The 15,688-nt window shown below is 39.3% G+C and overlaps 2 protein-coding genes across 2 annotated transcripts; one reads left to right on the forward strand and one right to left on the reverse strand.

Moving 5' to 3' along the window:
- Positions 1 to 2,601: 2,601 nt before the first annotated feature.
- Positions 2,602 to 4,476, reverse strand: LOC121863658 (cuticle protein AMP1A-like). The gene is made up of 3 exons (XM_042362411.1): positions 4,384 to 4,476; positions 3,300 to 3,529; positions 2,602 to 2,939 (listed from the first exon to the last, which is right to left on the reverse strand). The coding sequence occupies exons 1-3, from the start codon at positions 4,390 to 4,392 to the stop codon at positions 2,723 to 2,725; spliced, it is 456 nt and encodes a 151-aa protein (XP_042218345.1). The 5' UTR covers positions 4,393 to 4,476; the 3' UTR covers positions 2,602 to 2,722.
- A 10,047-nt stretch (positions 4,477 to 14,523) lies between these two features.
- LOC121863659 (cuticle protein AMP1A-like) lies at positions 14,524 to 15,554 on the forward strand. Its single transcript, XM_042362412.1, has 3 exons — positions 14,524 to 14,633; positions 14,834 to 15,063; positions 15,255 to 15,554. Exons 1-3 carry the CDS (start codon positions 14,625 to 14,627, stop codon positions 15,442 to 15,444), a joined length of 429 nt encoding a protein of 142 aa, XP_042218346.1. The 5' UTR covers positions 14,524 to 14,624; the 3' UTR covers positions 15,445 to 15,554.
- The last annotated feature ends 134 nt before the right edge of the window (positions 15,555 to 15,688 follow it).

Below are 15,688 nucleotides of genomic sequence, written 5' to 3' on the forward strand. Positions count from 1 at the left end.
CTTCCTCCTCACCACAGCAGTACTTTCTTGATATCTCAGACTATCATCCAGTATCTGATAACACAGTGATTCACTCGATATCTGATTTCAATTTTGTTCTCATAATATCACTATTCTGCTTCATACACCTGATTATCATTCACTTTAGACTTTTCTCCTTTTCTTCTCTTATTTCTCGTTATATCTCCTTGCTGGATTTCCACCATACACTAATTTATCTTTTTTCTGTTTTTCTTTATATACATATTTTCCGCAGAAGGAACCTTGATTCTTGAAGGTGACGTCGGGAAGAGGAAAGCAGTAGGTGGAGTGCAGAGGAACTATCTCACTGATGTATCTTTCCTCTGTGACTCCGTCGGTCCGCATCTCTACGTGTTAATGTTATGAGACGCCTCCTCCTGGACACAGTGTCACCCACCGTACTGAATGGTCACTGCCCCTCTCAAGGAACCTCACAACATACCGGGTAAAAATTGTGTTTGTAACTTGAACCAGTTTTACTGTAAATGTCCAGGTGAACTTGCTTGTGTCTGAGTGTTGTGCTGTATCACTCAAAGGTCAGCTATTTTCCCAGATATCTTTTAACGCAATAACTATATGCCTTATAACTCATCAGCCGTCATGATGTATACAGTATGCATATATTATCAGATTTCTTGCATTCTAGACACCCATATCTTAATTACTTTTAAAAGTAAAACCCAAAACTGCCATTCCATCTATGACAAAGTTCTTAAAGACAGAACCAGTTGTATATCTCAGGTCCACACAACATAATTCTTACAGTCACCAAGTTCGACTAATTTATTTCTATGCTTCACACCTAATTCGATATACATAATAATTCACGAACTATTTACTCTATCTAACAAATATTAATTTATGTCCAAGAGCCAAACTTTCATAGACAACCTCAAAAAGAATTGTTATACTTTTTTTACTTTGCTGAAAATGTATTTGTAGATTTTTATTGACTTTTTTTGCTAAAATAATTTTCCCAGTTGTCTAAGGTATTTTTCCCTTTAGCCTTCCCTGTAATTCTGTATGTGTGTGTGTGTGTGTGTGTGTGTGTTCATTTATATATTCTTACTGTGTATACTCGATTATGGACACACGATTGTACAGTATATGCACATATATGAAACCATAATGTTACGTCAGCTTCCCAGGTTACGATGATGTACTACAACTCCTTAATAATATATTCTTTCAAGTGAGGTTTATTGTACGTGCATTTGGTCCCGTTACCAGCAGGTGATACACAATAACACGACAATGTGTCAACGTAGATGTTCACTGTTCCTCGGGGTCTAAAGCTCAGATATCTAAGACTGAAGCTGAACTTGTTTAGTGACGTGAGAGAATCTGTGGTTGGATCAGCGTCGTCATCACATGTTTTATGTTGTTATCATTATATCTCAGAAAGCATAGTTGTTGAGTCTTATTTTTTGTATGATAACAATAGAAAATAGAAAATACATTCACTGTCCTATTATTATAGATTGAGAGTCTACAAGATTATGAATTGATAATAAGCAAGTAGATAAATCGATTAAATAGATAATTAGATAGTCAGAGACATCACTCAGTATAATGTTACACTAAAGACCTCGTTAATATGACACCATAAGACTTAAACACTGTTGTTAGTCACTCAGGTTGCCTCACAAGGCCTCTGGAGATGTTCATTTCGTAATCTGAGGGACACTTACCTCTCTCCTGATGAAGTAAATTCTCTGGTCATCAAAGATTTCCTCCACACTTAGCAATATCTAGTATCCATGTGTGAGTCAGTAAGGGATTGTTTTATAGTTAGTGACCGATTGTTATCGTTATGGTAGGATATCATGGAAAGACATTTGAGAACACAAAGAAAAAATCTGGGTGATGACCAAGTCCCAATCCCCCTTACCTGCATCACAAGTGGATGATGCTACATATTGTCAAAAGTGTCTAAGGAATTTTACCCACAACTGTACTTTCTATATTACATCACATTATGCATTGTCTCAGGTCAAAACAATGTATCAAGAATTCTGTCTCGGCAGTTTTTCATTAGACATAATATTTGGTATTCTGGGTAAGCCTCCTGACATATTTATAGATGGCAGGATGAATAATAGAGACGAGTTCAGTGCACCAGCGACCGGACCTTTTACTTCGGCTGACGTGCTGACAGTCTCCCGCCTCTCAGTATCTTCACTAATCCAGAGCGTAAATAAACTTGGTTTATCTTCTATATATAAACTTTATGGCCAGCTTTGTCAGATTAAGCTTACATCTCGTCTTACCAACGGCAAAGACGACAGTAACAATGTTCGATTTACCTCATTCATATTGCATCAGATTAGAATTTACTTAAATAATAGACGTATGCGTCCACAGCGAATATTTCCCGTGGAAGATGTTGATATTTTAACAACGGGAAATTCTTATTCGTGTTAACAAGATAAAGACCGAAGTCTCGTCTTTACACATTAATTGGGTGTTATGTTTCCAGGTCTGTTCAGGGGTCTTTATTTAACCCTTACTAACAACAGTAATAACTAGAAGCTTTGATTACTCTTTCGATACATTCTCCAAAAATGAAAGACAAAGAAATTCTTTTGTATATATCAGATTTATTCGATCTGCATATTATTCATTTTGTGTTAATAAATACAATAAATACATGAGTGTGTTTGTTGATCAGTAGAACCGGGTGTTTATCGTCTCACAGGAGTTAGTTTGGGCTACTATATTTACTGGAAGGCGCACTGGCCTCAGCGCGGGCGCGGGCAGCGTCCTCTGCAGCTGCGAAGGCGATCTGGTCCAGCACGAACTGGGGGATTGGGTGGGGGAACTCGGGGGCCACTGGCAGCAGGTCAGACTCAGGCTGGAAGCCGTTCGCATTTGCAACGAACTTCATTCTCACTATTGTGCCATCAGGGGCGGTGTAACTGTGGAAAAAAAGATGTTCAGCGAATGGACTACAGTACATAATACTATGAAGAGAATGGAATATAGTACTAAATTCTTGGATATGTGGGACAGTGAGTATTACTTTTATCCCGCCAGTAACTCGAAAACACGTATATAATTCTATTCTGAAAAAAGTCTGAGTAATCTGGGTTTATTAATAAGAGGTCCAAAAAATGATGAACAAATAATGTTTAACTTCCCTCGACATGAAAGTAAGCAGACGCAAGTTAGCACCAACAGTCTTGTCAAACATCCCTGGAAAATGGAGTTTAATATTTGCCCTGAGAGCTTATGTTGACCTCTTGTTAATGAAGTAAAGAGAGATGAGTCTCACTCACGAGTATTCTCCAGCCTTGCTGATCGCTCCTGAATCTCCCTCAGGTGAACCGGATTGTGAGATGGTGATTCCGTTTCCAGTCTTCACTTCGATGTGGTACCTTCCGTCTTCCTCGTGGACACGGTCGTCCTGAATGATGGGCACTACATCCTTCTTTTCCATGCTGTCGGCGGCCTTATAGTCGGGTCTTGGGACGGCGACGGCCACGGCGGCCATGGCGGCGAGGAGCACCTGCAGTGAGAGATTATCTTGAGAAAAGTAATTATTCTTCGTTAATGTTGTATACGAGCAGTGGCTGTCCCAACAAGCAGGACTCGTCAGGGTAGTGTGTAATATGACGCCATTCAACAATTGACATTATGATTCTGAAATTTTAGTGAAATAATAGTTCCTGGAACTCAGTTCAGATACCAATGAGTTGTATATTATTACAGGTCTCTAGTAACACTGGTAACCAGCCTGTCATACTATCCTGCTTGAGAGAAAGTCACTCACGCTAAATTTATTGTATCCCTGCATAATGACAGTGAACAGTAAGAAGAGAACAGATGTACAGAAATACTGCACAACGACGGTAAAGTTTAACTCATACTGTGCACTAACATCATACGGCAGCCCACTAACAGAGCGCGACTAAATACTCCTTGAAGTGAGAGCGACAGTCGACAGCAGTGTTGCGGGAGTGGACAGTCAACCTCACAGTACAGTGGCAGTGGTCGATCAAACAACATTATACAGCCAGAGCGGATGATCGTCTCACCTTTGTTTTTGACTGTAAACGACCAGTTACATTGTGTTGCGACAGTGAGTAAATCAACACAGCAGTGAGGGAGCAGTGAACTCCAGGATACAGCTGAGATAAAAGATCAAACCCACAGAACAGTGACGGTGGACGAGCCGTAATACTGAAACAACATTGAACAATCAGAGGTGTAGAATGTTAACAGTGAACGGTCAGTTACAGTGTGAATGTTGAAACACTCTTATTAGGTTACAGTGGACAGACGATCATCCACATGGCTGACCAGCTCCACTACAGTGTAATCTTTCGTTCCTCTGGACGGTGGGAGAGCAATGTGACTCACAAACTTCATGATGGCGGGTGTTGTGGTGGGCAACTGGTGCCAGAGACTGGGACTGCGGATCTTTTATAGCGAGGGGCCTGGAGCGGTGCCTAGTCATAGCTCACACGGGAGGGGAACGCCCTTGGCAGACACGTCCTGCCCTTCACTCCTGCCCTACATCCTGACCTGTCCACCTGGTTGTCCACTCAATTACCTCGACACGTCCTTGTGGTGATGGGGACACTCCAGCCACCGCCAACACCCACACTGTTTATAATCTTAAAATCCACTCAGCTGACTACAAGACTTCAACACCAATACCAACCAGCTTCCCAGAGCTCTGTAAGGACTCAGCCATGCATGACGGTATGAATGTATTGTTCGTTCCGTAATTGGGTGTCACCAAAATAATGAGAAAGTAATGATACTTTCACTAGAGCCAGAAACTGGGGGGTGACATTTATTGAGGAGTTATCTCTCCTAGTAAAGCAAGTAGTAGTCCCACAGGTCCAACACTCTTAATTCAAGACACATATAATATTCTTTCATTGTTTATTTGTTTGATATATTCATCATAAAAACTCTACATAAATAAAGACAGTGGCTAACTCCGTCTACCAGATATCCTTAAGGGGTTTCATTTGTTTTTAATAAGTTATATATTATGAGAGTAAAGATGAACACATCCAAATATTAACCCACTGAGGATTTCGTGTTAGACTTATTGTCGTATTATAGAATAAGTAAGACTAACATAGCAATAACAACGTCGAAAACAGCTGTAATAATAAAGATGATGAAGGTGATAATAATAATAATAATAATAAAATTCTCACCATCAATATTATTTATAGTATTTGTATTATTAATATTATTATTCATTACCATTATCATCATCAGTATTGTTGTAGCTATAATATTATTGATAAAATCAATATTATTTTTATTATCACTGCCTACATCACCATAATTGACACCATCATCTCCTTCATGATGGTGATAGTGGTCGGCTAACTCTTACTGATACTACTACTAGTCTCACCACAAGAAGATAAAAAAAAATCAACACTAGTAGTAGTAATAAGTAACATTTTTTTTTTTGGCGACATGTTAGCGACGGAGGAAAAACTGCCGCCCTTTTGTCGACGAAAATTCCTCTCTTCCAGGTCGGTCGTGGACGGAGTTTCGTTATAATTTTGTATATTAGATATTTTTTGTTCTCTTGAGGAGGAGGAGGAGTCGTGTTATAAAACATGCACTTAGGTATATGCCAAAGCTTGTACACCGGCGAATAAATGTGTTCTGATTACAGGTGAGAGATGGCAATTTAGTAACTTGTGGTGAAATAGAGTTTGCTTTGGTAGTTGATGCCGAGCAGTCATACACATATTCACCTTCTGATGCCGCAGTCTGCAGTAGACCCTTGAGGCTATACTCTACTGAACAACACATAAGAGAGATAAATGTGTATATATCATAATAGAGAAATAATCCCTTTAAATAACACTAATTTTGGGGGTAATTACAAGTTCTCCCTTTCCTTCTTTTTTCTGTAAATCAGGTTTTATATTGGGTTAAAATTTGTTCTGTGTTTATATCCTCGAGTTGCGAATCAGATGATGAAGGAAAAAAATGTATTTATATAAATCTCAAACTTATGGAATAGATATTTTTTCAATCGCTTTCTAAATTTTGTTTACAGTTTACCGTGTACTGAGTCTTGTTTGTAATCAGTACAAACAAACATCTCGACAATAACTTCTCACGATAATACAGGAGAGAAAAGATTGTGTTTATTGAGTACTGAACAATATTGAGAGAGAGAGAGAGAGAGAGAGAGAGAGAGATTATTTAACGATATATAAGTAAACTCTTAAGAACAACATCATCGTACTCAAGAAAACAGGTAATTGTAATCAAAGGATTAAGAAACCGTACTCAAGGGGTTAATATACTTTAATCGTTAGACTCCTTCATTATATTTAAACATTAAAATACAAACTCTAAATCACAATTCTTCAGTAATCACTAAAATATCTTACCTGTACCCTGACGTTCATCTGAGGTGCATAAAAGCTGAAAATATCTCAAGAGGAAATCATATAGAATAGTGTTGGTGGTAGGCAGGTGGTCAGCGAGCAGTAAAAATAAAGGGTCAGCATACCAGACAGCCAACCGCAGTGTCTTTCAGTTGGTTGAGTTTTACATTGGCCAACACTTGACACCATGCTTCCTCTCCCCTTCTGGTACATGAGGGTACACTAACGCTAGTTGTATGAAGCGACAGTGTTCAATCAGATAGGGACATTAGGAGTCGGTTGTTAAAAGGAGTACTATTGTAGAAGAGATATATAACTACTGTAGGAGTGAGTGAATGACAGCGAATGAAGGGAGTGTGTGTGTGTGTGTGTGTGTGTGTGTGTGTGTGTGTGTGTGTGTGTAGCCAATCGGAATTAATTAAAGATGTTATCTAGTGATCTGTTCTAGAAACACACAAGCATCAATAACGAGTGTGTGTGTGTGTGTGTGTGTGTGTGTGTGTTTGTGTGTGTGTGTACTAACAGCGAGGATACAACTAACCAACTGTCATGTAAGATTTCATTTGCATTACTTTACTGAAAACCAACTCCCGTCTTTGAATTATCATCGAATATTACATAGTTATCTTACCTTACTTTAATTTTTTTGTTATTTCCCAATCGATTTTTCTATGGTAAGGTGTGTGTGTGTGTGTGTGTGTGTGTGTATGTGTGTGTGTGTGTGGTTGTGTGTGTGTTGAGGGAGATTACTACCCTGCCTGGCCTGGCTGCTGAGTGTCGTTGGCTGATGATGGTGGCAGCAGGACAACTAAACAAACCAAGAGGTACAAGAGGTGTGGACTGATTCACTGAAGACTCTCGCCGTTTCAATACCCCACCCAATGGTAAACTGACTAAACATACACTAAGGAACTCCTGATGATGTGTTCAGTGTCCACGTAACCCCTGAGAGAGACTTACTTTTTCTTTGTTATTCGAGTGTGTTATTCATTTCTTTCTTTCTGTCTTTCTTTCTTTCTTTCTTTCTTTTGTATTTCTTTATTCTACGTATTTAAAGACCAAGCCAATATGTTATAGTTGTGAATGCCCCGCAGTGTTTTTGAAGTGGTGTTTGATGCGAAAATTATACCCCAAATCTTTCTTGATGTCTAATTGTTGCCTCGTGTAGGAATTAAGGTTGAGTAAATCATAATTAAAGATCTAAGTTGCTGAAGCACGAAAATACATAAAAAAAAGTAACAACATCCACCAAAAGGTTTCTTGTTCCGCCTCCAAGTAACTGGTTAAAAGACGATGAGTTGTGTTCCTTTAGTGTCACAACCTAAGCTTAGACTCCAGGACACTAGCTGGTGTGTGGGGAACTTCACATACCAAAACCCCTTAAGAAAATATTAAGCGTTGTTGTGTCAGGTTGGTCAGGTCAGTCAGTCTCATTGCATTGTTCGTCTCCTCTACCTTATTTAGAGAAACTTTCTTCGCATGAGTCATAATGTAAAGTTACAAAAACCCAAAATGCAAGATGTCGGTTTTATAAAATTCTGATAATAAAGACATGGTATATTACTTATCTTAGGAGAATAAACATCATAGGACTTGCCAGTATTGTTTTGGACACTGATGAACTGATGTCATTAATAGGTGTCACAGATAAGAGATCACATGGTTGGATATTTCCTCTGATATTTTTTTTATATAAAACTATTTTCCTCAGGATTATTGAGTCCATGAATACACTGAATATAAATTACATGAATACAGGAAATAATAAGCTTTTCTTTGGCTAATTTCTAATAGAATTATAATAAAGGGAAATTAAATGTTTTTGTTTATATTATCGAATTCCTTACAATTTATTAATTAGGAAAAAAATATCTGAGTTAGCTTCAGGAGCATAGTGGTGTTAAGAAGTGACTCATGATTCACTATGCATTTAAGATCAATCCACATGATCCCTGCAATGATCACCCCAGAATGTGGTCACCGTGGGGGGAGGCGGTGAAGTTCCTGGTATGAGGGGGAGAGAGTGACACGAAGACATATGACTTGGCACAACCAGGGCAGGAAAGTGTTGAGTTGGTAAGGACGGAAACCGAATCCGTCCATGTTTAACCTTGACCCATTACCCAATTTAAGGTCACCAGCTGTACAGCGTGTGTGTGTGAGTGTGTGTGTGTGTGTGTGTGTGTGTATGTATGTGTGTGTTTGAGAGTGTATGTTGGCCTCCAATGGTGTATTTCATGCAGGCTTGTATTTACAAACGTGCAGGCATATACACGAGTGTAATTACATGCATGTTGGCGAACACACATACAACACACGGTAAAGGCACAAGTGTTTTAACTATTTTATTCACTATTATTAGCAGAGGCGTCCTTATGCCAACAGATTCCCTGGTGCCTGTATTGAGTTTCCTTGCGGAGATTAACTTCCCCAGTTAGAGAGAGAGAGAGAGAGAGAGAGAGAGAGAGAGAGAGGCAAATGTAGTGTAACAGACATTCATTTTTAACATTTATACACACACACACACACACACACACACACACACACACACACACACACACACACACACACACAAACACACACACAAACACAGGACCGAATACAAAATTAGGGAACTCAGCAAGTAATATACTGTACTGTACATGGTGCCTCTTTGTCTCGGGGAAACGTTGACCTTGTCCTCAATTATGCAGTGCAGGTCAAAGTATAAACATATTTCATTCATCACCTGCTAGTTAGTGTAAATATTTGTCCTCATCACCTGCTAGTTAGTGTAAACATTTGTCCTCATTTATCACCTGCTAGTTAGTATAGACACTAACTTGTCCACATAAATCAGCAGCTGAACAAAGTGGTAGGCGGGCACCAGGGGCATATCCTTCTTAATTAAAGTCAAAGGTAAGATCAAGAATATATCTGCCAGCTGCCTTGACCCATTAAGAGACCCATGTGTGGAGCAGAACAGCAGTGAGACGAAGTTGACGAAAATGCTTGCTCACATCACCTCTCACATTATTTCTCGAAAAAAAAATAAGAAAAACATACAAAAAAGGTTTGGTGATGAAGAGAATTTTACGTCATTCTGTAAAAAACTAGATATTTTTTTTTTAATAATTTTGTCTTAAAAAACCTCCAAAAGGCCATCACGTGATCTGATTACTGTGTGGCAATAATTGTGAGAACAAATTAGATCAACCTTTTCTTAAGGGGATTAAAGTCTCATCCCGGTGTCGTAACCCAAGAAGAATCTAATGAAGACTGTTTTCTCCTGAGGAAGGGGGCGAGGGTGAAGTGTTGGCTGACCTGGACTTAGTATAGGTGCAGTAGCCTTTGTTCTCAGCTGGTGGCTAAATCAACAATTCCCCGTCGACCGTCTTCATACCCGCCAAGATCCACCAGGTAAACACAAGGCAATAGGTTTGTGTTATTGTAATTTGGTAACCAATTAAAACTCTTCGTCTTTGGTTACATACTTCTTGTCTGAAGACGATTCTGATTAAATGTATGTAACTTAAGGTGGCAGGACTCTCCCTCTACAAATATGCACTTGCTGGGTAGTGTCAAGCGTTAAGTTTCCCCTGAGGCAGATGAGTGCAGAGAATGACAGTCTGCAATGTCTTTGATTAACCAGGAGAATGACGAATAAAACCCCTTTTTTCTAAGATATTTTAAACAAAACACTAATTTGATTTTTAAGCTGTGCTACCTGATGAGATTAAATATCCTGCTTTTTTACGGCGAGTACATCTTGTAGTTAAGGAGAGAAAATAAATGTCACTCGATAAATTAAGATTCAATTCGACAGCACAACCAGAGACCGTATTAGTATCTGCCACCAGCTGCAGATCATACCAGCTGCAGATCATACCAGCCGCAGATCATACCAGCTGCAATCTGTTCTATCACCTGAGAGCCGAGTTAATGACACGATCACCGTCTGTGTTTGAGCTCATGTTTTTATCTCTCACTTGCTGTAGGTCGTCGGTGATGAAGAAGTTGTATAAATATTAGCACCACGTCAGTCTCCTCGCCTACATCTTATTGGTCAGTTACCCCTTATGGTTCCTCGCTGGCCACTGCTTATATTCAGCTGTTTGTGTCAGATTCTGTGTGTGTGTGTGTGTGTGAATGTAAGTATATGTCATGTTTTGTGCATGTGTATAATCGATTATTATTTGTCTGTATGTCAGTAGGTACATATACGTACATGTTTGTTGTTTATGTGTATGCTTACGAGTGCATGTGTACATGATCCTGCTTGTATGTGCATGTATTTGTAAATGCTCATGTGCCCGAGTGTTTTTTGTGTTTGTGTGTGTGTGTGTGTGTGTGTGTGTGTGTGTGTGTGTGTGTGTGTGTGTGTGTGTGTGTGTGTGTGTGTGTATTTTACCATCGTTAGGTGCTAACTTAATATTTATATTTTAGAATACAGCTGCAGTCGTAACATAAACGAGTTATCAGTATCTCTGGGTTGTCTTGTACAAGGGAAGGACCACAGGTACACAATTCCTAGTTTTCGTTGTTCCCTGTAAACTAAACCAATCATCACCGGTTTAATTTACTTGTTTCTTTTCATTCCACCTTTATTAAACCCTTCTCATAAGTTTCGCAATTTACCATAAAAATTATATATCGATACACGTTTATATTTCCTCGGTATTATGACCACTGAATTACCATATACGGTACAAAAGTATTTTGGTGACACATTTACTGAAGGTTAAACTGAGGGGTGAGTTGTTTGGTATTCAGAGAGTAAACGAGTCGGTTTTCACTGTGTTTAGGGAGAAGACCTGAGAGAGATCTGTAAAAGGGAAATGACCCAAAAAATCAAAGTGACGAAACGATTACACGTGTTTCGAGGTAACACAACTTTCAGGTCTATAATTATCCCATTAATAGACAAACATAGATTAAGGCCAAGGAATAATTCACTCCGGCCCGAAGGTCAGGTGAAGGGGTGAGTCTCGCAGGAGTTTGGCTTAGAAGGAAAACCCTGGTATACGTTTGATCTTAAAAGGCTTTATACGATGCCAAATCTTATTCATATTAAAATAAGATGTGAAATTTAAGTGATAATGTAGGCTCATGAACGCCAACGAAAGAAAAAATTAATTTCTATGTTACACTTGAAAAAGAAAAGTGTTCGACAGATGATGCTTAAAAAAGAAGAAATTACTTCCCACCAGATCTTAATTTGTAAGTCTGCGCCTCGTCCTATTACCAGTCACCAGCAAATATGTTCCTATGTCAGTCAGATGCTTTCATTTTCTTCACCAATCATCAGTCAGGTGTCTTTATTCCCTTCACCAATCACCTGTCATCTCGATTTCCTCCGCCATACACCTTGACTGTCTCAATGAAACATCGGACACTGGCCTCAACTCTCTGGACCAGTCAGTTGGCAGATATCCAGTAGTTTCGGCCATTTATCAGCGAGACATATCAGCTGTCTCGATAATTCTGTAACCAGACACCGTAATTGTGCCTCAATATGAATGAATCTTTTATTTTCTTTGGCGAACAACGCCGCAATTTTCACCTTAATGCAACGTCCAACAAGTTTTCGACGAATATATCAACAAAGGTACGAAATTATGTACACGTGCTGGTACAAGATAGTCAAACAAACCTCTTGAGAATCCTGTAACTCGGGAGCTCCAGTGAACCGTGCAACAGCAGAAAGTGGTCTTCGAGGGGTCCTGATGCTGAAAATCGAGAACAATAATCCTCGTGTCGACTGGAAGTGACCGTGAAATGAAAGGAGTTACTGGTTAAGCTACTGAAGGACTCTGTCTTACAAGTGAATTATATAAAGCCCTTATAATACAAGAAACAAATCTGTGAAAGGTGTTATTTATATGATCTTAAGAGGGGGTTATAGGAGGCAGCTGAGGGCTTCATCTCGGACGGAACGATGAAGCTTCCAGGTGTTAGTAGAAGATGACGACACATAACACGTTCTGCAGGGTGATGGCTCATATATTTTTTTTTTCCTCACTAAAGCCCGACGGACAACAGCATCTGGCTAATGACTCTGTACCCCAAGTTAGGCAAGACGGTTCCCTGATCCCGGAACCCTACCCAAGATTCCGCGCTGATAATGCAGGTTTTGGTTTGGTTAGCTTAATTTGGTTATGTAAAGTTTTATTAGTTAAGTTTATTGGCTTTGGAGGGAGATTAGGTTATGTTAGCTTATGGGGAGGTTAATTTAAGTTAAGGGTAAGTTAGTTTAAGTTAAGGGTAGGTTAGTATAAGTCAAGGGTAGGTTAGTTTAAGTTAGGGGGAAGGTTAGTTTAAGTTATGGGTACGTTAGTTTAAGTTAAGGGTAGGTTAGTATAAGTTAAGGGTAGGTTAGTATAAGTTAAGGGTAGGTTAGTTTAAGTCAAGGGTAGGTTAGTTTAAGTTAGGGGAAGGTTAGTTTACGTTATGGGTACGTTAGTTTAAGTTAAGGGTAGGTGAGTATAAGTTAAGGGTAGGTAAGTTTAAGTTAAGGATAGGTTAGTTTAAGTTAAGGATAGGTTAGTTTAAGTTATGGGTACGTTAATATAAGTTAAGGATAGGTTAGTTTAAGTTATGGGAAGGTTAGTTTAAGTTATGGGAAGGTTAGTATAAGTTATGGGTACGTTAGTTTAAGTTAAGGATAGGTTAGTTTAAGTTAAGGATACGTTAGTTTAAGTTAAGGATAGGTTAGTATAAGTTATGGGTACGTTAGTTTAAGTTAAGGATAGGTAAGTTTGGTAATTACATCTTTTAAACTTATCTTTCCTCAGCATTTTTTACTTACTCTAAGCGTGACCTTTGACCTGGTGAAAAATAAATGTATATATATCAAATATTTGGTTCATGGTTTCAAAGTCGGTAATAAAAATAATGGTAACCATGAACTAATCAGAGGTGTGTTAGTGCGCGGCTGAACGTACGTCCGGCAGCGTATCGTAACGTTTATTTGGAAAAACTCCCTCAAGTGGGAAAGACATTAGTCAGTCAATCAGGAGAACTCTGCATTGGGCTCACGAAACAGTCAAAGTTAACGTGCTTTCATGTTATATTAACTTGTCGACCTGTACCCCAAAGTATAGACTGAGGTAAGATTTGGGGAGTGGTTCGTCAAGACGGCTGGCTTTAGTTTTTACGGGCTCTGGGCCATCGGGTTAAGTTTGGCTTTGAACCCTGACTGGATGTATGTGTACGTGTGAATGTGTACATGTGTGTGAGTGTGTGCGCGTGGGTGTTAGAAGCAGTGTTTTTATAGTTGTCTTGGCGTGCACACATCTTAAGTTTGTCTAGAGAATATGGCTGTTGACACTGTCCTGTAACTGCTGTGACATAATTCTACTACATATACGTACATCCAGCCTCACCCTGACGCTTTTGTTTCAACAACCAAATACACATCATCTAGATAGGGATAAGGTGTGTCCCTACGTGATACAAGAAAGGCCTATCGGTTTAAAGGTTAAGTAGAGTTGAAGAGTTAGGTTAAGAATTTGGGGAGATGGATAATTGTGAGTGAATATAAGGGTGTGAGGGAAGGGTGGAGGAGAGACGTATACAGGGCTTGAGAGTATAGGAAGGGTAATGTGTTGGCGGGGAGACGAGTGACTGGGGAATATAATGTTTATTTTCCACCGACTTCTGGAGTCTTAAGGGGTTTCAGGACGCCTTGCCTCACCTTGACGGAGTAATTAGTCAACAACAAAGGGTTTCACTATATTACAAGCCGGTACCAATATTTTCAGCAGAGGATCTCGACATATTATACACAAACTATAAGTGAATACAAGTTAGAACACAAGAAGTATAATATAGAAGAAAATCCTTCTTATTCTTTACATGTTATAGTGTCGCGAAAGATAAGAATAATATATTCAAAGAGCCGCCATACAGGTCCATTAAAAGGCTTCAGTAAAAACTGGACATTCACCTTTCTACGAGACTTGACAAGAGATAAGGAATGTTTATGAAAGTAGCTTTACAGAACAATAAACTAAATTTGTCTAAAATATTATACATTAAAGCTAAGTGTACAAAATTTATTCCTTGGTATTGTATGACAGAATCGAACTAACCTGAAATCTACTATAGAAAGGGACACAAGAGGCTCTCCTTAGCCAGTGATGGCAGGCAAGGTCAAGGTTAATTCGATGGTCACTGGAGGACAGCACTATATAAGACCCGGCACAGTAGGTCAGGCATCAGTACTCATCAGCCTCACTCACCATGAAGTTTGTGAGTAGCAAAAATGCTATTATTGGTGTAGTCTTTGTTGTCATGGTTATGTCGTTTTTTTTAATATTATTGTGTTTATTTATAATTTTGCATTATAATAATGGCTGTTTCACCATTTACACCTCTGTTTAATACAAGACTGAACTATTATAATGAAAAACGGAAAAGCAAAATATGTATATCACTCTACTCGATTTTAGATGCTCCTGTTCTTCGTGGCCATCGCCGCCCCCCTGCTCACCCTCAGCGCCCCAGCGGCTCTGGACTCCAGCGAGGAGGTGGAGGTAGTGCCCATCCTGAGGGACGACCGTGTCCACGAGGAGGACGGAAGGTTCAACGTGGAAGTTGAGACTGGCAATGGCATCCGTTTGTCTCAGTCCGGTTCCCCCGACGGTAACAATGGGGCAGTCATCCAGGCTGGACGAGTCTCGTAAGTATATAGAGGAAATATAACTGTTTTATCATATTGTTATTGAAAAATATTTAATTCTGTTTACGTATACATCTTGCGTCTGTAACTAAAAATTATGGTAACAGTCACGTCCCTAATTGATTATAAATAACATTTATTGTAGTCACTATGATTAATTACATCGAACGTAAATGTTTTGAATGTTACAGCTACACCGCCCCTGACGGCACCCCAGTTGAAGTGATATTTGTCGCCAACGAGAACGGCTACCAGCCCCAGTCTGACCTGCTGCCAGTGGCTCCCGAGTTCCCCCACCCAATCCCTCAGTTCGTACTGGACCAGATCGCCTTCGCTGCTGCAGAGGACGCTGCCCGCTCCGAGGACTCAGAGGAGTCTTAAAGCTTCAAAGTCAAATCTGTTTCATCGGCTTTTGATTCCTATAGTGAATTATCTATTACCAACCAATTATATTTATGATATTAATTTTGAAAATAAAACTAACCATGAAACTTGCCTATTTCAATAACTTATCCTGATTCTACTACAACCTACATTTATCTAAGTAAAAGTGGGTTCCGTCGGCCTGGTAGAGTCAGTGTAGATACAGCACACGTCCAAACTGTAAAGCTAGTCACTCAGTTTT

Source organism: Homarus americanus, unplaced genomic scaffold, assembly GCF_018991925.1.
Source record: "Homarus americanus isolate GMGI-L3 unplaced genomic scaffold, GMGI_Hamer_2.0 scaffold41366, whole genome shotgun sequence".
Classification (NCBI taxonomy): domain Eukaryota; kingdom Metazoa; phylum Arthropoda; class Malacostraca; order Decapoda; family Nephropidae; genus Homarus; species Homarus americanus.